General features: G+C 43.2%; 1 protein-coding gene across 4 annotated transcripts; it reads left to right on the plus strand.

Moving 5' to 3' along the window:
• The first annotated feature begins 194 nt into the window (after positions 1-194).
• On the plus strand, positions 195-17,216 carry slc33a2 (solute carrier family 33 member 2). 4 transcript variants are annotated; one of them, XM_040195308.2, is made up of 7 exons: positions 250-454; positions 757-901; positions 986-1,770; positions 8,553-8,700; positions 11,846-11,946; positions 13,973-14,082; positions 14,284-17,216. In XM_040195308.2, exons 3-7 carry the CDS (start codon positions 1,071-1,073, stop codon positions 14,533-14,535), a joined length of 1,311 nt encoding a protein of 436 aa, XP_040051242.2. In that variant the 5' UTR covers positions 250-454; positions 757-901; positions 986-1,070; the 3' UTR covers positions 14,536-17,216. The 4 variants fall into 4 exon arrangements, with proteins under 4 accessions (XP_040051241.2, XP_040051243.2, XP_040051242.2 ...); XM_078086861.1 differs by having other exon boundaries at positions 16,189-17,216; XM_040195307.2 differs by lacking the exon at positions 757-901 and having other exon boundaries at positions 195-454.
• Positions 17,217-19,158: the final 1,942 nt, after the last annotated feature.

Below are 19,158 nucleotides of genomic sequence, written 5' to 3' on the forward strand. Positions count from 1 at the left end.
TTTATTTTGACCAATCATTTTTTTGCGAATAATTGATATTAGACATTGGGGAGGAACGTTGTCAATATTTACCAGAATAAAACCGTTTCATTTTGGTCCAACACATACAAATAGTAATTTATTTTGTTCAAGTAGTCTACAATTAAACCTGTAGTATCCGTAAGCAAACAATGCGCCACTGACCAATGAATCACGCACCTGGTGATCTATTGTATACCTTAGTGTCTTTGGACCTCGGGTTGGATGCTTTATATATATATATATATATATATATATATAATGCTTTTACGTTACAATTCGAAAATATACACGACCCCTTCTAGTCTGCCATCTGGAGAAGAGGGATTGCTGTCACAAAACCTGGCAACCGCATAGCTCATTCAGACCACAACTAATACAACCAAGAGGAGCACCTTCACCAGTTAGCGAACGCTAAGCTAACCAACTTGCCTCAGTAGGAGTTCATATTATGACATAAACAGAACTGTTTTCCTGATTGCAACACCATCCCTTGTGATATTGTCACGCTGTAAAAGAGTTACAAAGCTATTCGTTTAAGAGGGTTAGCATGGCAGCAAGCTAGCTAAGCTAACGGTAGCTCATCTGTCAGTTTGTCAACAAACTTCTCTGAAATGTTAGTAACGTCAACTGTAAGCAAAATGTCAGCGACACAAAGTCACGTTGATGTTCTGATAGAATTGAAATCATTGAAACGCATGTTTTTTGACGCAATATTGAATATTCTAATACCCTTAGCTCCTTCGACTTTGATGAGCTAACCGTAGCTGGGTTAACGTTACCGATAACTGAGCTGGGCAGACTCCGATAGACCGTAAAACAGCAGGGAGGACGCATCCTTTTAAGGCTGCTGGAGGGAGCTGTGGCAGTCTTCAGTTACCCCGTGAGTTCTTTAACAAGGCTGTAACTACAGCATCAATAACCCTGAACCTCACGTTGTTTTTTTTTTGTTTTTTTTTCATTTCAGTTCGATCTCCCCTTTCATTCAAGAATGACCTGACCAATGGATCACAGTCTCTGCTCGATTAGAGGGTCTCTCGTGGATGTAGATCATGAATGACAAACTCGTCTTCCTGGGCCTGCTGTACTTTGTCCAGGGCATCCCCTACGGTCTCCAGTCGTCCCTGCTACCTATCTACCTGCGTGGAGCTGGTCATTCCCTTACGCGCATTGGCTTCACCAAGATCCTCTACTTTCCATGGGTCCTCAAGGTGTTCTGGGCCCCCTTCGTGGACCGGTTTGGCACGAAGCGCCGCTGGCTGGTGGGCACGGTGTCTGGGTTGGCCCTGGCGTGCCTCTCTAGTGCTGCCCTCGCTCCAGAAGCACATATCTGGGGAGTAGCAGGAACCCTGTTGGCCATGAACTGCTTGGCTTCTGTCCAGGATATTGCCGTGGACGGGGTCGCGGTGGCGCTGTTGAAAGGTCGCGGGGAGCTGGGCCTGGGCAACACAGCCCAAGTCGTGGGCTATAAAGCCGGATCTGTGTTTGCCGGAGGTGGGCTGCTGGCTGTGATCGACGTGGCTGGATGGAGCTGGATGTTCATGCTGCTGACGTTCGTGTACGCGGGCGTGGCACTGTTTGTGTTGGGGGCCCCTGTACTGGATGATGAGAATTTGAGGGGCCAACAGGCAGATGGCGGCAGGAGAGGTGGGCAGGGAGCAGAGGCCATGAGGCCGTGGAGAGTGTGGAGGAAGATGCTGGCAGTGCCGGGCACCCCTTGGACAGTCCTGTATGTGCTGACATACAAACTAGGTGAGTCCAATCAATGCGCATTATTGTTGAAATGACGACCAGACTGGTTTATTATTTAAGTACTGGAGGCCAATATTTTGTAATTGATCTCACCCATTTATCTTTGCAGCCTAGGCCTAATATAAACATGGATTTCATCTCTAAACCTTCCCAGATTAAACTATTGTTTGTTTTAAGGGCTGCTTCTAGACAATAATTTTCTTTGTCAATTGTTGGATCTATAATATGTGAACAAAATGGAACTAATATCCATTACATTTTCTAGATTATGTCCTCAAATCTTGAACGAATTCAATGTACAAAGATGTGATGTGAAAGGAAGCATATTATCACATTTAGAGAGGCTGGAACCAGAGACTTAAATTGTTTCAAATTCATTTTGATCAACTGATTAATCAATTAATATTTGTAGTTCTAATTATTTGGCTGGACTGGACAATAATTATACATCACTAAAGGTCGAAAGAAAAGAACAAATAGGAGCATTTCCATCTCAGCTACCAATAAATAAGGAACCATCTCATAAGCTTCTCCATTTTTTTTTTCAAAGCACTTTGAAGGACTGAAAGGTTTCCTGAAGTGGTCCTCTTCTGTCCCACCATGAAGATGTCTTTAGTTGTTGTCTTCATGTAGTAGCTTGAGCGCACCACCAGATGTCTCTGTTGGTGTGTCGTATCAACGATGCCAAACTATGAGGGAATGAGGGAATTGGGAAAGTTTGGAAAGTTATCTCTACTTGACTATTCATTTTGTCTTGTATGTACATTGGAAAATACAGGTACTGGTATTTTAATGTTTCAGGTGTAAAGAATAAACATTAGACCCTCGATAACGAAGATAATGTCAGTTTAAATTCATTGTGCTCTCATGCGGTAAGTTTTGTATGTAAATGAGATGGTTCCAAATAAGGAACCAAAAACTGAAAGTAGTTTTGGATAAGTCAAGCTTGTGTGTGTGTGTGTTAGGGGGGGGTGATGCGACCAGAGTTTGGTGTTTGGTAGCAGAAGGGGATTATGTAAGGATTACTGTCTTTGTGTCTGTTGCGTTCAGAAACCGAAACGGAAGACAGCGCATCATGCTGGTGCATGTTTTGTTTCTGTGTGTATGTGGGTGGTGGGAATATGATCGTCTCCTTATATTTGCATAGCCTCAACTTATGTATGTGCCGAATGTCCATACCTTTTGTTTTTCCACTCTTTGCGTGTGTGTTTTTGAGAGAGTTTTAAGAGTGGCTCAGTAATCGGATGAGTCCCAGCAGACGACACTACTAGACAAAATATGAAGGCTGACTGGACCCCTAATCTGTCTGGGTAGCAACCCCCCCCCCCCCCCCCCCCCATGTACTCTCTCTGTCAAACAAACACTCACCATCGGCTGATGCGCATGATTACAAAAGAATTACTGTAGTGGTTAGTGATTTCTCAGTGGATTCACAAACACCGTTATCGCTCATTATGTATTCCTGTTGTTGAACATTTCCTGTCTTTGCGAAGGGAAACAATATTGTATAATATTTTAGATTAGGCCTGGATGTGCCATCATAATTGCCTATTTGAGACAGTATTGTTTTTGTTCAAGGGGTGTGTGGGTATGTTTGTGTGATGTGCCTGTCTGAAGCCGCCCCCCCCCGCTTAGCAAACACTGATGCACACACAGGAAAAGCCCCCCGCCCCCTCCCCCCTCATCTGTTCCTAATGAACTGTGAGTTTGCGCTGGGTCCAACAGTGGCCAACCATCGGGAGCCTCGTGTCTGACCTATGACCTCTGAGGCCGTAGGAGAGCTGTCTGGGTGGACTTAGAGGGACGGACGGATGGATGGAGGGCTTAGGGAAGGAGAGAAAGCGGAAAAGGTCAAAAAATAGGTAAACAAGGCTTTGAGCTGCAGATAAGCTCAAATGTTGGATTGAAACATTTTGATATCTTGTTGTTGTTGTGTGTATGGAATGCGAATCTTCCACAATCTTTTTAAGCGCAAAGTGTTCATTTCTATAATTTGACAATTTGAGGAACATCAATCCTTCAGCTATATCAACAACCTCAACGCTTTGAATTGAAATACTTTGCATTGCTTGTCCTCAGATGTTCTCATATTATTTTTCAATGATGGAATCATGTAACCGATGCCACCTTAGAAAAGATACTTTTTTTTTAAGGTAGGAGGTCAGTAGCCATGGATGCGTGACAAGTGACTTGAATGATGGTGATAAAGGCCCCCCCCCCCGTGATGGTGTCTCTCCCTGGGAACTGACCAGGTGGACGGAGAAATCGGATGGAAGGATGAACATGTAAAAGGAAAAGCTTTGTCCCAATATTCCTCATTAAACACAACAGTCAATGCTAAAATAAACCCAGTCATCGGTTTATTAGATAAATCTCATTAATAAAAAGGTTTTTAACCAAATATTAGCAACGACTCCTGCACAGCTCAATAGCATCAGACATGACATCCTTCACAATGAAATTAACACCACTCAAAATCAGTTTGAACAGAAGGGAGGGTTTACGTGCTGTTGTATTCGACTGTATTCATTTTAACGTAATAACCTGTGGAAGGGGAGAAGCTGGCAGACTCATGTACTCATGTTCATGGGAATATTGGAATGGAACCCACTTATAAAAATGGCCCTTGACAAGGTTCTCTATTTTCTTCTTGCATTTTTTAACGATGTACCATTACCCTCTAGTGTGCTTGTTTTCTCTTTTTTTATTTTAGCTTTACTCAACTTGCTTTGTAAAATCATGTCTCTCTCTCTTCCTTTGAATTTCTGAAGTACAAGTCGAAAGAGGAATGGGCCAAAAAAAAAATCTCTTGAGATTGCATATCACATGCTCAATTCGAAAGGGAAGAGTTGAGGTCAAAAGAGTAAAATGAAGACTTTGAAAGCACTGTTTGTAGGGTTGCAGTGATGGTATAAATACAGTCACACTTTGTCTCTTTAATTAAAAATAAATGTATGAAGGGAAATGTTTCCCAGCTCATCTGAAATACTGATACACTCAAACCAAACATAATAGTGTTGATATGAAACCAACAGACCCGTTAGAAGAGCAGTTTCAGAGACATTGGCGACATGCAGTCGCTGGTGGGTTTCATGGAGGTCATGGAGTTCTGAGATATGAAGGGAGGTGGAGGAGGGAGAATGAGAGAAACTTGGGGGGGGGGGGGGGGATTTCCAAAGGGAGAAATAAGGACTGCAGGGAGGGAGGCTGAAGGAAGGAATGAATAAATGAACAACCACCACATGGTGCTCTGAGAAAGACGGAGCGTAAACGGCAATATAAATAAACACACTTATCCATGCAGAGTACAAGTATCATTTTCATATCTTTCTGTGTCGTTAAAAGTATTCTTTGTCACAAATCTCACATAGTGAGCTAAATGCAAAGTTCATTTTAAATCTTTATGATGGAAAGCACCATCACATGTTTTCATAATGTGTGAACTTCCATTAAGTAGCGATGAAAATAAAGTTTTAACAGCATTAGAAAACACAAATAACTTCTATATTGTTTAAATTCAAAGGATACTTATTCACAGGTTCCCAGAATAATTTCGGCAAGAAATTTCCGCAGAAAACAAACAAAATCAACCCAGTAACCTAGCAGGTCCTGGTAATGGTGCTTCTCTTGCTTATGCATAGTTAAACAGTGTGAAGACCCACAGAAAACTCCTTGACATCTACATTGATGTAGTGTGTGTGTGTGTGAATCAGCTAATATGCAGAGGATGTTGTGCATTAACGTGGCTTTGTTCACTGGTTTTGTCCCAGGGAGCTGAAAGCTGTGTGTGTGCATGTGTATGCATATAGTCATTTGTGATGTTCGCTTTGGTCCAACATGTATGTATGTATGTATGTATGTATGTATGAACCTGTTTACCATGCTGTCTGCAGTGTGTGATCATATTGTTCTGCAAGGGGACTTGGTGTCCTCGTTGATCTCTCCTGCTCTGCCGGCTCTTTTGTCTAAGCTGCAGGGAGGACATCAGGATTCGCCCCCCCCTGTCTTTGTCGACCTCTCGCCCTCGTGTTACCCATCGCACCCAAATCGTATTCTGTTCCCATCATTCACACATACTCTCAGCCCATTTCCCCATCTCAGACAAAACAAATTGTTTTATGAAGAATTTGTTCAACTGTCCTAAACCAACTAAAGTCAAAGGTTTGTGTTTAAGATTTCCCGTGATGTTGTTTTTGTATTTACCCCTTAAAGCATCTGAAATATTTTATGATTATATATTAATGTACTACATTATGCTAATCGCTCTCACCTGGACTGTGTCGACGTGATGTGATCAGATGTGATTGATGGTGTTGTGTATGAGGTCGACCTTTTCTAAAACCATGTTTCTCTAAAATGTAAACTTTTCATTTGCTTTGAAATGACCTGTTTTCAGGTTTGAGACAACGCATTTTTCAATGTGTTTGTACTTTGTGTAGTAAACTAAATGCAGCGACGCTCTTTTCATTGTAGCACTCTAAATCACTAAATGTTTTTCAATATGTACACCAACCCCACATTTGTGATCAGAGATGGAAACCTCTGTAGTGAAATATCCAAAATAACATAAGCAGACAATCCGATGGTTTTTTTTCTCTCCATGTCTTTATTTCGCAGTGCCTGCACCCCTTTATATGCGCTCGCATGTCTAGTAGGTGACTGAAGTCACAGCGCACCTTTTTAAAAACCGTAGGATAAAAAAAAAGACGGCCTGGTTACTTCTCGTTATATTGAATGTTTTTCTCTTTATGTGCTGTCTGCCTCTGATGCCAACAGTGTTTTCTGTGAGTCTGCCATCCCTCATCTCTAACCTCCTAACAATGCCTCTGTTCATCCCCCGCCCGTCTCCTCCCGTCCTCAGCCGTCTCCATCACATGCTGCTCTCCCATTTTTTTCAGTTGTCCACATCTTTTTTTTTTGTAGGTTTTTAAGATAAATGCATTACAATTGTCATTTCCTGCTCTTCATCAATCCCCTTTCCCCTTTTTACACCTACTGAGAGTTTCACTCCCTGCCCTTTTCTCTATTTACTTGTCTTTATTTTCTCCTTTCTCTTATTCCTCCACTCCTCCCTTTTTCTACCCACTCTGTTCCCTCACTCTCTCTCTCTCACCGTCTCCCCTCTTCGCTCCACCCTTTTCTCTTTCCCCTTCATTCTGCTTGTTTAATCTGTGCGGATGTCTAATGAAATCCCTGCTGAAATGGACAATTGTTGCTTTGAGAATATTTATAGAAAGGAATAATCAGCCTGCTTGTGTTTGTCTGCACGTCCTCCCCCAACCCGCTCTTTAAAGAAATAATTAGTTGAAGGCAGGACTGTGAAAGCTCTGAGCTTTGAGCTACACAACAGGCAGACAGGAACGGGAGCATAGAACCGTGGGTAAACAACCCAGGCATCGTGGGTACCGCTGCTGCCTGTGTTTACTTTATTATGACTAACATGGTTACGGCTAAGTTAACAGTTCAGCGTGGAGGATGGCATGTACTGTATATTACACTGGGAATAACGCACAACGAGGGTGTAACTATCCGTGCATCTCCCACTCGGTGTGAGGAGTGACTCGTGTGATTATATTTTGCAAATAATTATGCAACTAAGTCTATTATCTTGAATTATTGTCATGTGACAGTTATATCCGAATAACCCAATTCTACACAGACTGCTCACTACGTCTCGTCTGATAGGAATTACCTCTGGATCCTCACTGCTCTTTATCCGAAAGAAAAACACAGACAGGTAGATCTGTTTTGAGAGAAGCACACCTATCGTATTGGCTCCCATCTTCATCACCACCTGAACACAGTCATCCTCGTCTTTATTAGCTGCCTGTAAATTGCCAGTTGAGTGAAACCTGAGTGACAGAAGCCAGAGACGAGTGTTTCCCGTGCCGTGTTTCAGCCGGCTCGTGGTGACACTCCCGTTCTACTGCTGCACTCACTGGGAGCTCCTCGGCTTTCTCATTCCAGTCTGTTTCATCTGCCTTTTTTTTTTTATTCCTTCTCTATTTTTGTTTGTCTCCTGGCTGACTGACTGAGTGAGTCGTTGCGTTGCGTCGTCTTTGACAGCAGTCTGGGAGCCAAGCTGTCACTCACGCAGCTCCTTGGTCCCACTGTCTGTCTGAAGTCGGTCTCCATTAATATAATAATAGCGTATAGTCTGCGCCACTGAATATTTTACTGTAATGTTCAGCAGAACATTACCCCCACACTCAACGCCACACAGAGAAAGTCTTATTATCTGACTGAAACTTTTTATTTTGACTGAAAGGTCTTTGTGAGGTCTCTTTCATCTGTGGAAGTTTTGGTGTTTTTTTGTTGTGTTTTCCGTTTTGTGCTTCAGGAAAAGTGCAAGGCCCCGTTTGATAAAGTGACTGAGGGTATTCTTTTTCTTGTCAGGCATCTATTATTGACACTTTCCAGGAATAGGCCCAGGTGCGCTGTGCTGTATTTGATTCGGCAGTTGTCATCTCAGGAAAGCCGTGTCGTTCGGTCCTACAGGCTAAACGCATTGGTACAACATCCTCATCCTATTCCACTGTCATTGGAATAAGCGCGTGTATTCAGGAAGTGTCCCACATATTTACTGTAGGTAAAACACGTCAGTGCTTAGTCAGAGACATACAGTACATAATACATGTTGTGTCAATTGTATGTAAAATCACTATATCCAACCAAATAACTCATTCCTGTCTCTCTGGTTCTTCTCCTTTGTCTCTCATCTTCTTTTCATCCCCCGTTCTCCCCCCTTTGTCCACCTGTCTCTCCTGTCACTCTGCACACAGGTGAGCAGGGTGCAGTGACGATGTTTCCCCTTTTCCTGTTGGATCATCACATGACCGCCAGGGAGCTCGGCTTCTGGAATGGCGTCATCGCCATGGGTTTCTCCATCTGCGGGTCGTCTTTGGGAGGCGTGCTGCTCGCTCAGTTCAAGTAGCCTTTGTCTGAACGGTTGTTAGCGGGGTCACGGTGATTGGTTCTGAATGGCGGTAGTATTCGGGGCCTCTGCTAAATCAGTTTGGTTGATGTCGCGGGCTTTTAGTGACTCCTGCGACGGCTAAAGCAGACACCTCTGTCTTAAGAGCCTAGAACAAACCCTCCTTTCCCTTTCAGGTGGTAACTTCTAGTCATCTCCGCATTCCTCATCACTCTGTGCCCTTTCCTCACGTTTCTTATTACTCTTCACAGGCTCTAGTTTGTGTGTGTGTGTGTGTGTGTGTGTGTGTCTCTGCCTGTCTGACTGTGTGTGTGTACAGTAATTTAAGTAAACAGAGCCTTGTTTGAGAGCTCAGGGACCCCCTGTGTCTGGTTTGTGGTGTGTGAACAGCATGAGCAGCCAATTCATCACACACACTCGTGCGCGCACACACACACACACACACACATAACCACCCCTCAGGGTTTGATCCCAGAGAGGCAATGTGCAAATGTAGTGGAAGTTAATTCTCCAAATTTACAGAAAGATACCACGCTGCAGAGTATATCAAATGGCAAAAATGTGGTATATTCGATTATATCGGTGATATATATTACTTTAAATGTGGTTGTATCAGATATACAGTGTTAAAAAGCTGGTGAGTGCAGAATTGTAATATTGACGACCATGCATCGAGAGATTTCTATCGCAGGTTGTTTTAGTATCGAATCGAACCTTTTACATGTTTCCCCCTTCAGCACATTGACGCTGCCATTTGTGTCTGACCATTGTTGCATAAGGTCTTATGTCTGCTTATACTAGGATCACATCATAGCACAACCCTGCCTTTGGCCAGTGTGACGTAATACAAGCTATTAATAACAGCAATGCCTTTGTAGAGGATAGTGGTTAGTCTCTGCACTATAGGTTATCGTACTCATAATGGTAGCATATGTGCAACTCCCATATTACAACCTATGTAATATGTTTTGTTGAGCTGTGTGGTTGTGTTATCTAAAATGTCTCTAACAATGTTGAAACCCAAAGAAATCCGTGGTTTAAAAAGCTGTTTTTGGTCTCTTTCCAGTGGCGTTATTTCCTCTTTGAGCCAAGCGTTGTGTTTGTCAGCCATAAACTGTACAATACACTTATGTAACAACGCAAGTGTTTTCCTTTCTTGCTATATCTAAACAATTCAGCAGGTACCCAATTTACACCATGACTATTCGTTGACTAATGTCAGTAGTCTGATGTCTTCTCGTCCTCGCGCTGTGTTTCTAGCTCGCTGCCAGGTTTTTACCTCATGCAATGTGTCACTAGCTAACACACAGCTGGCCTCTCAAAGCGAGCCTTTCTTTGACGGGAGAGAACTTTAAAGAGATGTCATTGTTATACTTTTTTTTAACTTACTTTTTCCCTCCATCTCACTCGTAAAGTGAGAAGTGAAAGTACTTGTAAAGCCAGTAAAATGAAAACAATGTTGATTTTTTTTTTCATGAATCAATGATCTAGGAAGCAAATTTGTGCAAAGTAAAAGATATATTGACTCAGCTCTAGATTATTTGATAAGGTGGACGTTGTTTGGTTGTATGAACCGTCCAGTGTCATATGAACACTTCTCCTTCCTCACCTCTTTCTGTCACACACTGACACACACACACACACACACACACACACACACACACACACACACACACACACACACACACACACACACACATTCACACAGAGAGAGTGCTGTCCACCAGGCTGCTGTCCCACCTCTAAAAGCTCAGTTGGAAGGTTTATCCTCCCCTCCATCGGAAATGTCTGAGTGATCAGTGAATGACCCCTTTACAACTGCCACTGGCAACCTGAGAACATGGCTATTCTTATCTGGGCCCGGCTCGCGTGAGGTGGCAGCCAGGCAGTTTCTCTTTCTCTCTCACACACACACACAGCATCTCCAGAGAGTGTGTGATATGAAAGACTGTCATTGAGATGGTAAGCAAAGGAGCTCCTTAGAGAAGAATGTCTTTAGCATGTGAATGATGCAGGATTGGTTTTCCAGCAGAGAGGTAAGGAAAGGATGGATGGTGAGGTGGGAGGATACAGAGGGAGAGGAGGAGAGAGAGGGGAGTTTCGCACTGAAATAAAAAAAGTAAAATAAATATATGTGCAAAATATTATACTTATTATACTTAAGAATGAGTGTCTTCTGGCATTTTTTGAAAATATATTTTTTGTTATACACATGACTTTATTTTATCATATTGAGATAAAAAGCATTTTTTGTCTTTTGCCACTGGAGCAAATATTATATAAAAAATTCACCTTATATATTTAATGTCATACAGTCATACATCACCCTAGGTTCTAGTTCATTGTAGTGCACACTTTTCTGTTTTATGGTGGTTTATAAATCAATCAGTTCATCAAGAATACAGAAATTGTTGCTCATACCATATGATGCATTCGTGCGCCATTCAATGGGGGTTAAGGATGTGCGTTTGGCGGCGTGTGGTGGCCCTGCTCCTCACTCCTCAAAGGAACACATTCAGAGATCAGTATTCATCAGCAGATCACTGAGTTTTTTCGCTGCTAAGCCAAATACAGAGGATTAAGTTAACCGGTAAACTTTAGGTCTCTATCACGGGCTGAAATAGTTTCACTCTGTGCTCTTATCCAACTAAATCCGATATCCGGCTCCTTCTTCCTCACAGCCTATTTTACACATAAATAATGACATGCAAAAAGACAAACAAACAGTCCTTTGAGTGGCAGGCATCCTCTGGGTGATTGGCATTGTTAATCCCTGATGTCACACAACATTTGTATGTGTTTGTGTGTGCGTGCATGTGTTAACAGTGATTAATTATCTTCCCCATGCTGGGGATCTCCTTAGGTTATTGATTACGTCACGAACCAAACCCACAGGGGGATGATTTTCTTGCACTAACAGGGAATCAATTAGTCTCTGGGGACTTGTTTACTTAAGCACGTGCACACATGTTACTGTGAGTGTGTGTGTCTGTGTGTGTAATTGTGTGTAACATGAAAGGAAAAATCACAGTGTCTGAAAATGTACCGTACTGGAGCCCCTGGCAGCACACATCACGCTGCTGATCATTAACACTCGCAGTTGTCGAACGTCTCCCTGATGCTTCGCTGGTCTCTCTGCAGCATCGGGGCTCTGATGCGACGCGTGTTTGTGCTGCGGACCGTCAGCATGGTCTTCCAGAGCTCTCTGCTCACTGTGCTGGAACCATCGGCCCTCATGAAAGGTGAGAGAGACGGACCTGCAATGCACTCACTGGCACCGATTACACCGCGGCCCAGTTCAGACACACATTTACTTCTCCCGTCATTCCAGTCAGGTCCAGTTTGGCTGTTTATGTCAATCCTCTGGTGTAATTATATTGCACACAAGGTAATGAAAAAAGAAGAAAAGAAACTCTATCCATATGTTTAAAAACACAAAAGAGAAGTTAGTGACCTTGTTTGTATTTTATTCTTTCCATGAATAGTGTATCAGCGTGCCACATGTTGTTTATTGACCAGATTCTCATATTTAACCCGTCCAGATCTTCATCCCATATGCATCCAGTCCTCATTTCAACCGGCAGTCTTCTAAATAAACACATTAACATTTAGGTACGTTTAAAAATAGCTCAGGTCGCAGGTGCACAATGTGAGTTTATAATAAACTAGCAATGATCGTATAGTTGGCATATGCAAAAGTATCTTTTGTTGAGAATTAAAACTGTTTATTCCACGCAATCAACATTTTCAAAGGCCACCGTTTGAATAAGCTTTGCAATCAGTCATAAAACTCGTGTTATGTAATGTGGCGGATAACAGAAGGCGAAAATGATGGTTCAAGTGTGTTTGATGATGATGAAATGCGGTACACTGAACACAGCGAGACTACATTCGGGAAGAAGGAACAATGGTCACAAGTATGCTTTCACACCAACGATGGAAAGAGAAACTAGGTTCTGTTAAATGAGCATTGAGTGGGCCTCTGACAATCTAACAAAGCCCACATGTCATTCACTACCCGGCTACCAGCTTTCTGTGGCCTGGCAGGTAGTGCATTAATATAAAGGTGGGTCGTGTCCGTTCAGCACAGTTTTACTATAGATATTTATCTCCTCAAGTTCTTTATCCCACAATAGTGACGCCTCTCCTTGTCTGGTCTTTGGTCAGGTGACTTGGAGGCTGTTGGGTGTCAAAGAGTTTGGCTTAAACTGTCTTCAGTCTTTTATAACAAGGAGCAGCGAGATCCATAAAGTGTTGCAGTATGGGATTCATAAACAAACACATTTTCACACTTCTACGCCTTCAGGTTCCAAACACACTTTTACACACGTTCTCTCCTGTAAGCCATTCACAGTGACAGAAATTGAAGCTGAATAGAAGCTTAAACCGCTGCTTACTTTCTCAGTTCTGCACACTTGAATGTTGGATTGACTTTTTAGAAAGTTGCACAAATTGTCAGACACAGCGACAAAAACGTTAGGAACCAACTGACCTGCCATTGGGAGCCAGATGTCCAATACTAACACAGCGAGTGGCTGATGCAGTGGGCATTGATAGACCCGCTGATTCCATTTCTCTCTCAGGAGAGTCATTCCGTTATTAATATCTGAATAACACATCGGATTCTGTTGCACTGACAGTGCAAAGCTTTTGGGATTCATATCTGCGCCTTTTATCTCTGTCTGAGTTGTCTCTTCCCCCTATCAAGCCTCTCAGACTAAAAGTTGAGGCCTCTTTCCCAGAACAAAGATTTCAGGAAGACAAAAAAAAGAAAAGAAAGAAAAACGGGAAAACATTCAGTTTCAGATTTTTCAATATTACATGATAACCCTCCGCTTCCCGCTCCACCAGTCTGATCAGTCGGTGCATCTGTGACTCCAACAGTCTTATGTAGCTGACTGAAGAGTCTTATTCGGGAAAAACTCTGGCGGCTTGAGTGAATAATTCAGTGTTAGCGGGAGCAGAGACAGATCTGCTCTGTGGTTCCTCTGTGTTTCCCCACTAACACCGCTCTGCCACTTCCCCTCAGAGGATACGCTACATGTGTTTTGGGGACGATGGAGGGGGGGGGGGCAGTGAGAGAACGGAGAGGAGACACTTTAGTAGCTTACTGTTTCTTGCTGCTTTGTCTGCGTGCTTTGATTGTGAACACAGAGTGGTGAGAAGTCGAGCGGAGCAGCAGTGGGAAATTGATAGTTTTCTGCCTATTTCAGAAAAACAATAGGTGCAATAAGAAGTTTTCTGTTTTCTGTGTGTTCGGTTCCCCAGGTATGGCCGTCCTGAGTATGAGCGTTCAACACTTTTTGGGAGGCCTCATCACCACGCTCACCTTCACTACCATGATGCATTGCACTCAGAGGGCGGAGGAAAGCATTCAGGTAAAGCAAACTTTACGCATACCTACCAACAGCCCCGTCCCAGACTGTGTTATGTCATTCATTTTTTTCTTTTTGTATTAATTGATCAAGGCGTTTGGTACTAGATGATCTCCTGTGGCTTCATCAGACAACGCAAACTTTCTTTTCTTCTCACCCGCCCTCTTTCTGGCTTGGTTTAGTTGGGCCATTATGTCATTTCAGGTGATTTCCTTTGATTGTCGGGGGCGGCCGGAGAGGGAAATCCTCAGAATACAGCGCCAGACCTACTGTGGCCTGTCACTTCTCATCAGCTGTTTCCACCTGGATCCAGTTTCTATTAACTGCTTCTTTCCGACGCCCCCCCTTCCCTTTCTGCCCATCCTATCAGCTCACTCTATTTTTGTCACTCTGGGGTCCTTTAACGCTCTTCCACTTATTCCTCTCCTCTGCCGGTTTTTTTCCTCTTTAACATAACTCCTTTTGTCCCCGTTGTAACTGGGCCATCGTTGCCTAGAGGTGATCGCTACTCGCACAGCCCCTCGCTCGTCATTCACTATCTTTGAAGGTGACAAAATATCATTTAAATAGCTGTCACTCTTAAAGTGGAGAAGAAAGGGGAAAACAAATCACAGGCCGGCACAGATATCAGGATCTGGTTACTGATAAAAATAAATGACCAATCCCAACATGTGGTGATGAGAACCACCGATAATTTCAGAGGTTCTCATGACACATCCACTGTTTGATTTGATTGTTTGTGAATCTGTGTGTGTGTGTGTGTATGTGTGTGTGGAGAGGAAAGCACTACCTTGGCTGCCCTTGTTGTGCGTATAGGTGAGTGTTGATAAAGGTAGTGCTCTCCAATGACAGAAAGCTGATAGTGAGAGTGCTTGTTAACGATCCCCAGGAGATAGAAACCCAATCTGTTAAACAAGTTCGTCAGAAAAAAGCCACTCCACTTAGCTGTGCTCACACAGGGTCTCAGAGTTCTCTACCTCGTTGTGCAGACCACAGTAGTCTAAACTCCCCACAAGCTTTTTTCACGTTTGTCGAATTCATCCAGAAAAATGTTCTGTACGGCCCACAAATTTGGAAGTTACCAAATTATTTTTTCTCTACATAACTTAATAAAAATGTTTGTCACAATTACAACTTCCTAGGTGACGCTTTGAGATGTCTTAAGTAAACTTAGACTTATCTTTAAGTAATAATACATCTACAATTTGTCACAATAGTAGCTGGAACTTCAGTTAGTCCATTATGAAATGAATTGCTGTTTCTGTCTCTGTAATAACTAATGAATTGATTCATTCTTGCAGCTCTTGTTCTACAATGACAAATGAAATGGTGCACAGTGAAACAAACGGTGTTAATGCTGTAACAGATGCTCGTGGTACAGCTTGTGGATGCTCACCAGAGAAGGATCACAATGCTGTTTACCTGGGCAATTTTAAACCAGTAAAATATTTGAACTATCTCTTCAGTTTTCTTTTGATGGCGTAAAGACTTTTGTTATAATGAAGAAAAGAGTCCTAGACCTGAAGACTAAAGGAATCCAGTCGATGGTCTGGGTGAGTCCTTCTGTTTTCTTTAGCTGCCTGCCTTCCCTAAATGCCGTGCTGTCGGGCAGAAGGAGGAGGTTTAGGTAAGATTAGGTAATCTGTCTCTCTCACTCCCTCCTGCCTCAAGGCTGGGATCAGATACTCTTCTTCGTTTGGCCTCCATCCATCGTCTCAGGCTCTGATCTCACGCTTTATCTTTTTTAAGGTCCTTCTGTATCTTCCCCTCCACCCTCCCTTCAGTCGCTTCCTTTAGCTTTTTTCTTCTTGAATATCACAATTTTGATCGAGTCTCGTCTCTGTCTGTTGTTGTTATTTTTTGTATTACTGCTTAAAAGCATTAACTAATAGGTTGATAGGATGAAGTGTCACCTCCTTACTTTCTCATCCACTACTTGTTTTTACTTACAATGTCCCTTTTTTCCCCTGAACCCTCTCCTTCCTCCTTCCCCTTTGTGCTTTTCTTCGGCTCACTTCCCTCTCCTTCGCCTCCTCCTCTTACTCTTTCCTCATCATTCCTCCCCTCTTTTCCTCTCGTCCTACCTCCCCACTCCACTCCATCTATTAGGCGACCCACTACAGCTTCCTGGCCACTCTGGAGGTGCTGGGGAAGCTGACATTCAGCGCTCTGGCTGGAGGTTTGGTGGATTGGTTTGGTTTCCAAGTTGCCTACCTCTTCTTCCTCACCCTCTCGGCCGGGACAGCCCTGCACGTGTGGACGGCTACCTTCACCGGTGCTCTCAGGGAGCACCAGCTCAAAGAACAGCCCAAGTGAGATTGGGATCAGGCTGAAAGGTCGTGACCCGGGGGCCTCCGCAGGTGCTGAAAATGTATTGAAATACCTTTTAGTTTGACTTCCAGTGTTCAGACACCTCAAAAGTCCTTCTGATAAATATAACTCCCATGAGATCAACAAACCCTTTCAGTCAGGAAGATATGAATATTTGCCATTTATGAGGAGAAATCAGCCATGCAGTTAAATACTCTTATTACAGAATGTGCCATTTTTCTTTTTCTTTGCACAATTGTCATTATACTGGCAAAACTGGCCTTAAGTTTTACTTATTTTGCATTTGAAATGTCTGGAAAAGTCTTAACATTTACAGTAATGTAAGGTGATCTTATTGTATAATGAGTTGACTGAGTAGTATGGGATCGCTGCATCCAATCAGTTTGATGAATTGCCAGTGACATCATACTGTTCCTAGTTTGCGTTGACAAATGACATAAGCAAATATTAAAAATGAAAGCTGTTTTTATCATCTGAGCCATTTTAGTGTTTCAATAAGCCAGCAATAAGAGCTGTATCCAAAAGCAATATTGCTACTTTAAGATGCTCGTTCTATTATGTTGTATGGTGTATAAATATGTCCGTCCATCTCCTATTTCTAAATGATTGAATCTCTACTACGTCGTATCAGCACTGTATGGTACGATACACAGGAAGCACATGTAAAGTAGAGCATTTACTCATTGTGTCATTACACACTGCTACCAAAGCTACAACAGTCAGACAAACTAGTATTGCAGGTAGTGACACTGTTTCATTGTTTAAATCGGTTTACAAATGAATAAAAATGCAATACAGCTGTTGAATCCAGAGCATTTGTTCTTTTTAGTTAACCGCACCCTTTCAGTGTAAATTCCCTTCTCGCTTGGAATGTATCGGTCTAACTGTGACCGCCTGCGTGTAGGAAACCTCACACACTGCAGCTTGTCATCTAGTCAGTTTTTCATAAATCATTCTGACTTATCAATGAACTGATAATAACTGGGTTCTTTCACCAGCCTGTCGTCGCGTGTCACCGGATTTGAACACGTTTTCTGCCCCCATGGGAGTGGTCTTAGAGGACCCCCCCCGTGGTTTATAGCTGCTCCGAACAACACCGGCACTCCACCCCGCGCTGGCCGAGGGCTACGGGAGTGAAAAGGTTCCGTGTCGCAGAATTGCACGACCCATTCAGCTCCAATGACGCAAGAAACACACCCCCTCTCGGCACACCTCAACTTCAGCATTTCCCACCCGCCCTCGTTAAAGGTGTAGCGGGATAGCCGATGCAGGGACACACAGGGAGGGATTATATCTTTTTTCTCTGGAAAAGAGCGATAGAAGTCTTGTCCTGTGTAGTGTCTTTTAAAAAGTCACATGCAACAAAAAGCCCACTACTCATTGTGTTATACAAAGTAATTCAGGCGTATTCTAATGCTCTAAATAAGAAAGGAGGGCTCTTCTGCTCCACATAAATGCTATTGATGATGAAGGAACAATAACTAACTGTCAAGGTTTACTGTCACCTCAATGCAATAGAGGTTAATATAATTTTTTTTGTCCTTAAAAACACCGGAAAATTACATTTGAAAAACACATCTCTGAAGAATCAATCCACTGATTGCACTTCATTTGCTAAATCTCCGCTAAAGCCTGTGTGCAGACTAGAGAGAAAGGCAAAGGTAGACAAGTGGTCTGAATCCTGCAGTGCTGATGAGAGTCAGACCTCCCACTGGGGTTGCCAGATTGGCAGATACCCCCCGTGGAGAGAGAGAGAGTGTCTCTGGGCCACCCTCCATGCCACGGCTACCATTGCAGTGATAGATTGTTGGATTGTATCTGCGTGTTGCCTCACATGTGGACAGTGAACTTTGTGGAATAATAACAGTTATTATGGCAAATGCGTATAAGACGGGATGCCAAGTGGGAGAGAAGCTGGCTGAGTTGGCAAGACGTGCTGTAAACACAAAGTGTAGCCTTCCTTGCACCTAAAAGCGTTGTGTAATCACAGTATAGCAATCAGACGGTTACCCAGTAAATCCATAACTTTGATACGCCGGGGCACACGACAATTGTGTTTGTTCATGTGAGCTGTTCTCGTTGGAGTCAGATTCCCTATAAGGAAGGGAGAAGCTGGAGGTTCTTTTATGCTGACAGATATTCAGTTTCAGCCATTGACAATCAGGCTGGGGCGAAAAAGTCTGGCCACATCACCAACTTTATACCTGTATCACACGGCAGGAGGACGGGCCTTCTCATTCACGGCGTGCCAAGCCTTATCCGCTCATCACGGCATCGCGAGATGCCACACAATGTCACCCAAACAACAGGATGCACAGAAACAATACGGGAGATTTCATGAGTTGACAAGAATGGAGAGAGAGAGAGTGAGTCCTCTTCCCCTGCGGAGCGACTGACGCAGGAGAGGAGAGCCCAACTTCTCTTAATCTCAGCAAACAAAGGTGTTGTATCGCTTTTTTTCTTCTTCTTTTGTCTCTTCGCAACCACAGGGGAAAGAGGTGTTGGCTTTTCGCGCTGCTTTTGTCCCGTGGCTTGCAGAATGGCCTTCTGGGAAACTTGAGTGGGCAGGTGGAAGAGCAATCGGCAGCATCAAGTGTCACGGTGTTTCCTCTGCCGGTGTTTACTTTTTGTTTATTTGCAGAATGAGCGACATGGACACCTCTGTCTCCTCTCGCTCTTCCCAGTGCTTTGTCCTTAGTCTTTGTTTTCCTCCTTCGGCTCGCTCGACTAACTTTATGATACGCTCAC

The sequence above is a fragment of the Gasterosteus aculeatus genome, chromosome 13 (genome assembly GCF_964276395.1).
Source record: "Gasterosteus aculeatus chromosome 13, fGasAcu3.hap1.1, whole genome shotgun sequence".
Lineage (NCBI taxonomy): Eukaryota > Metazoa > Chordata > Actinopteri > Perciformes > Gasterosteidae > Gasterosteus > Gasterosteus aculeatus.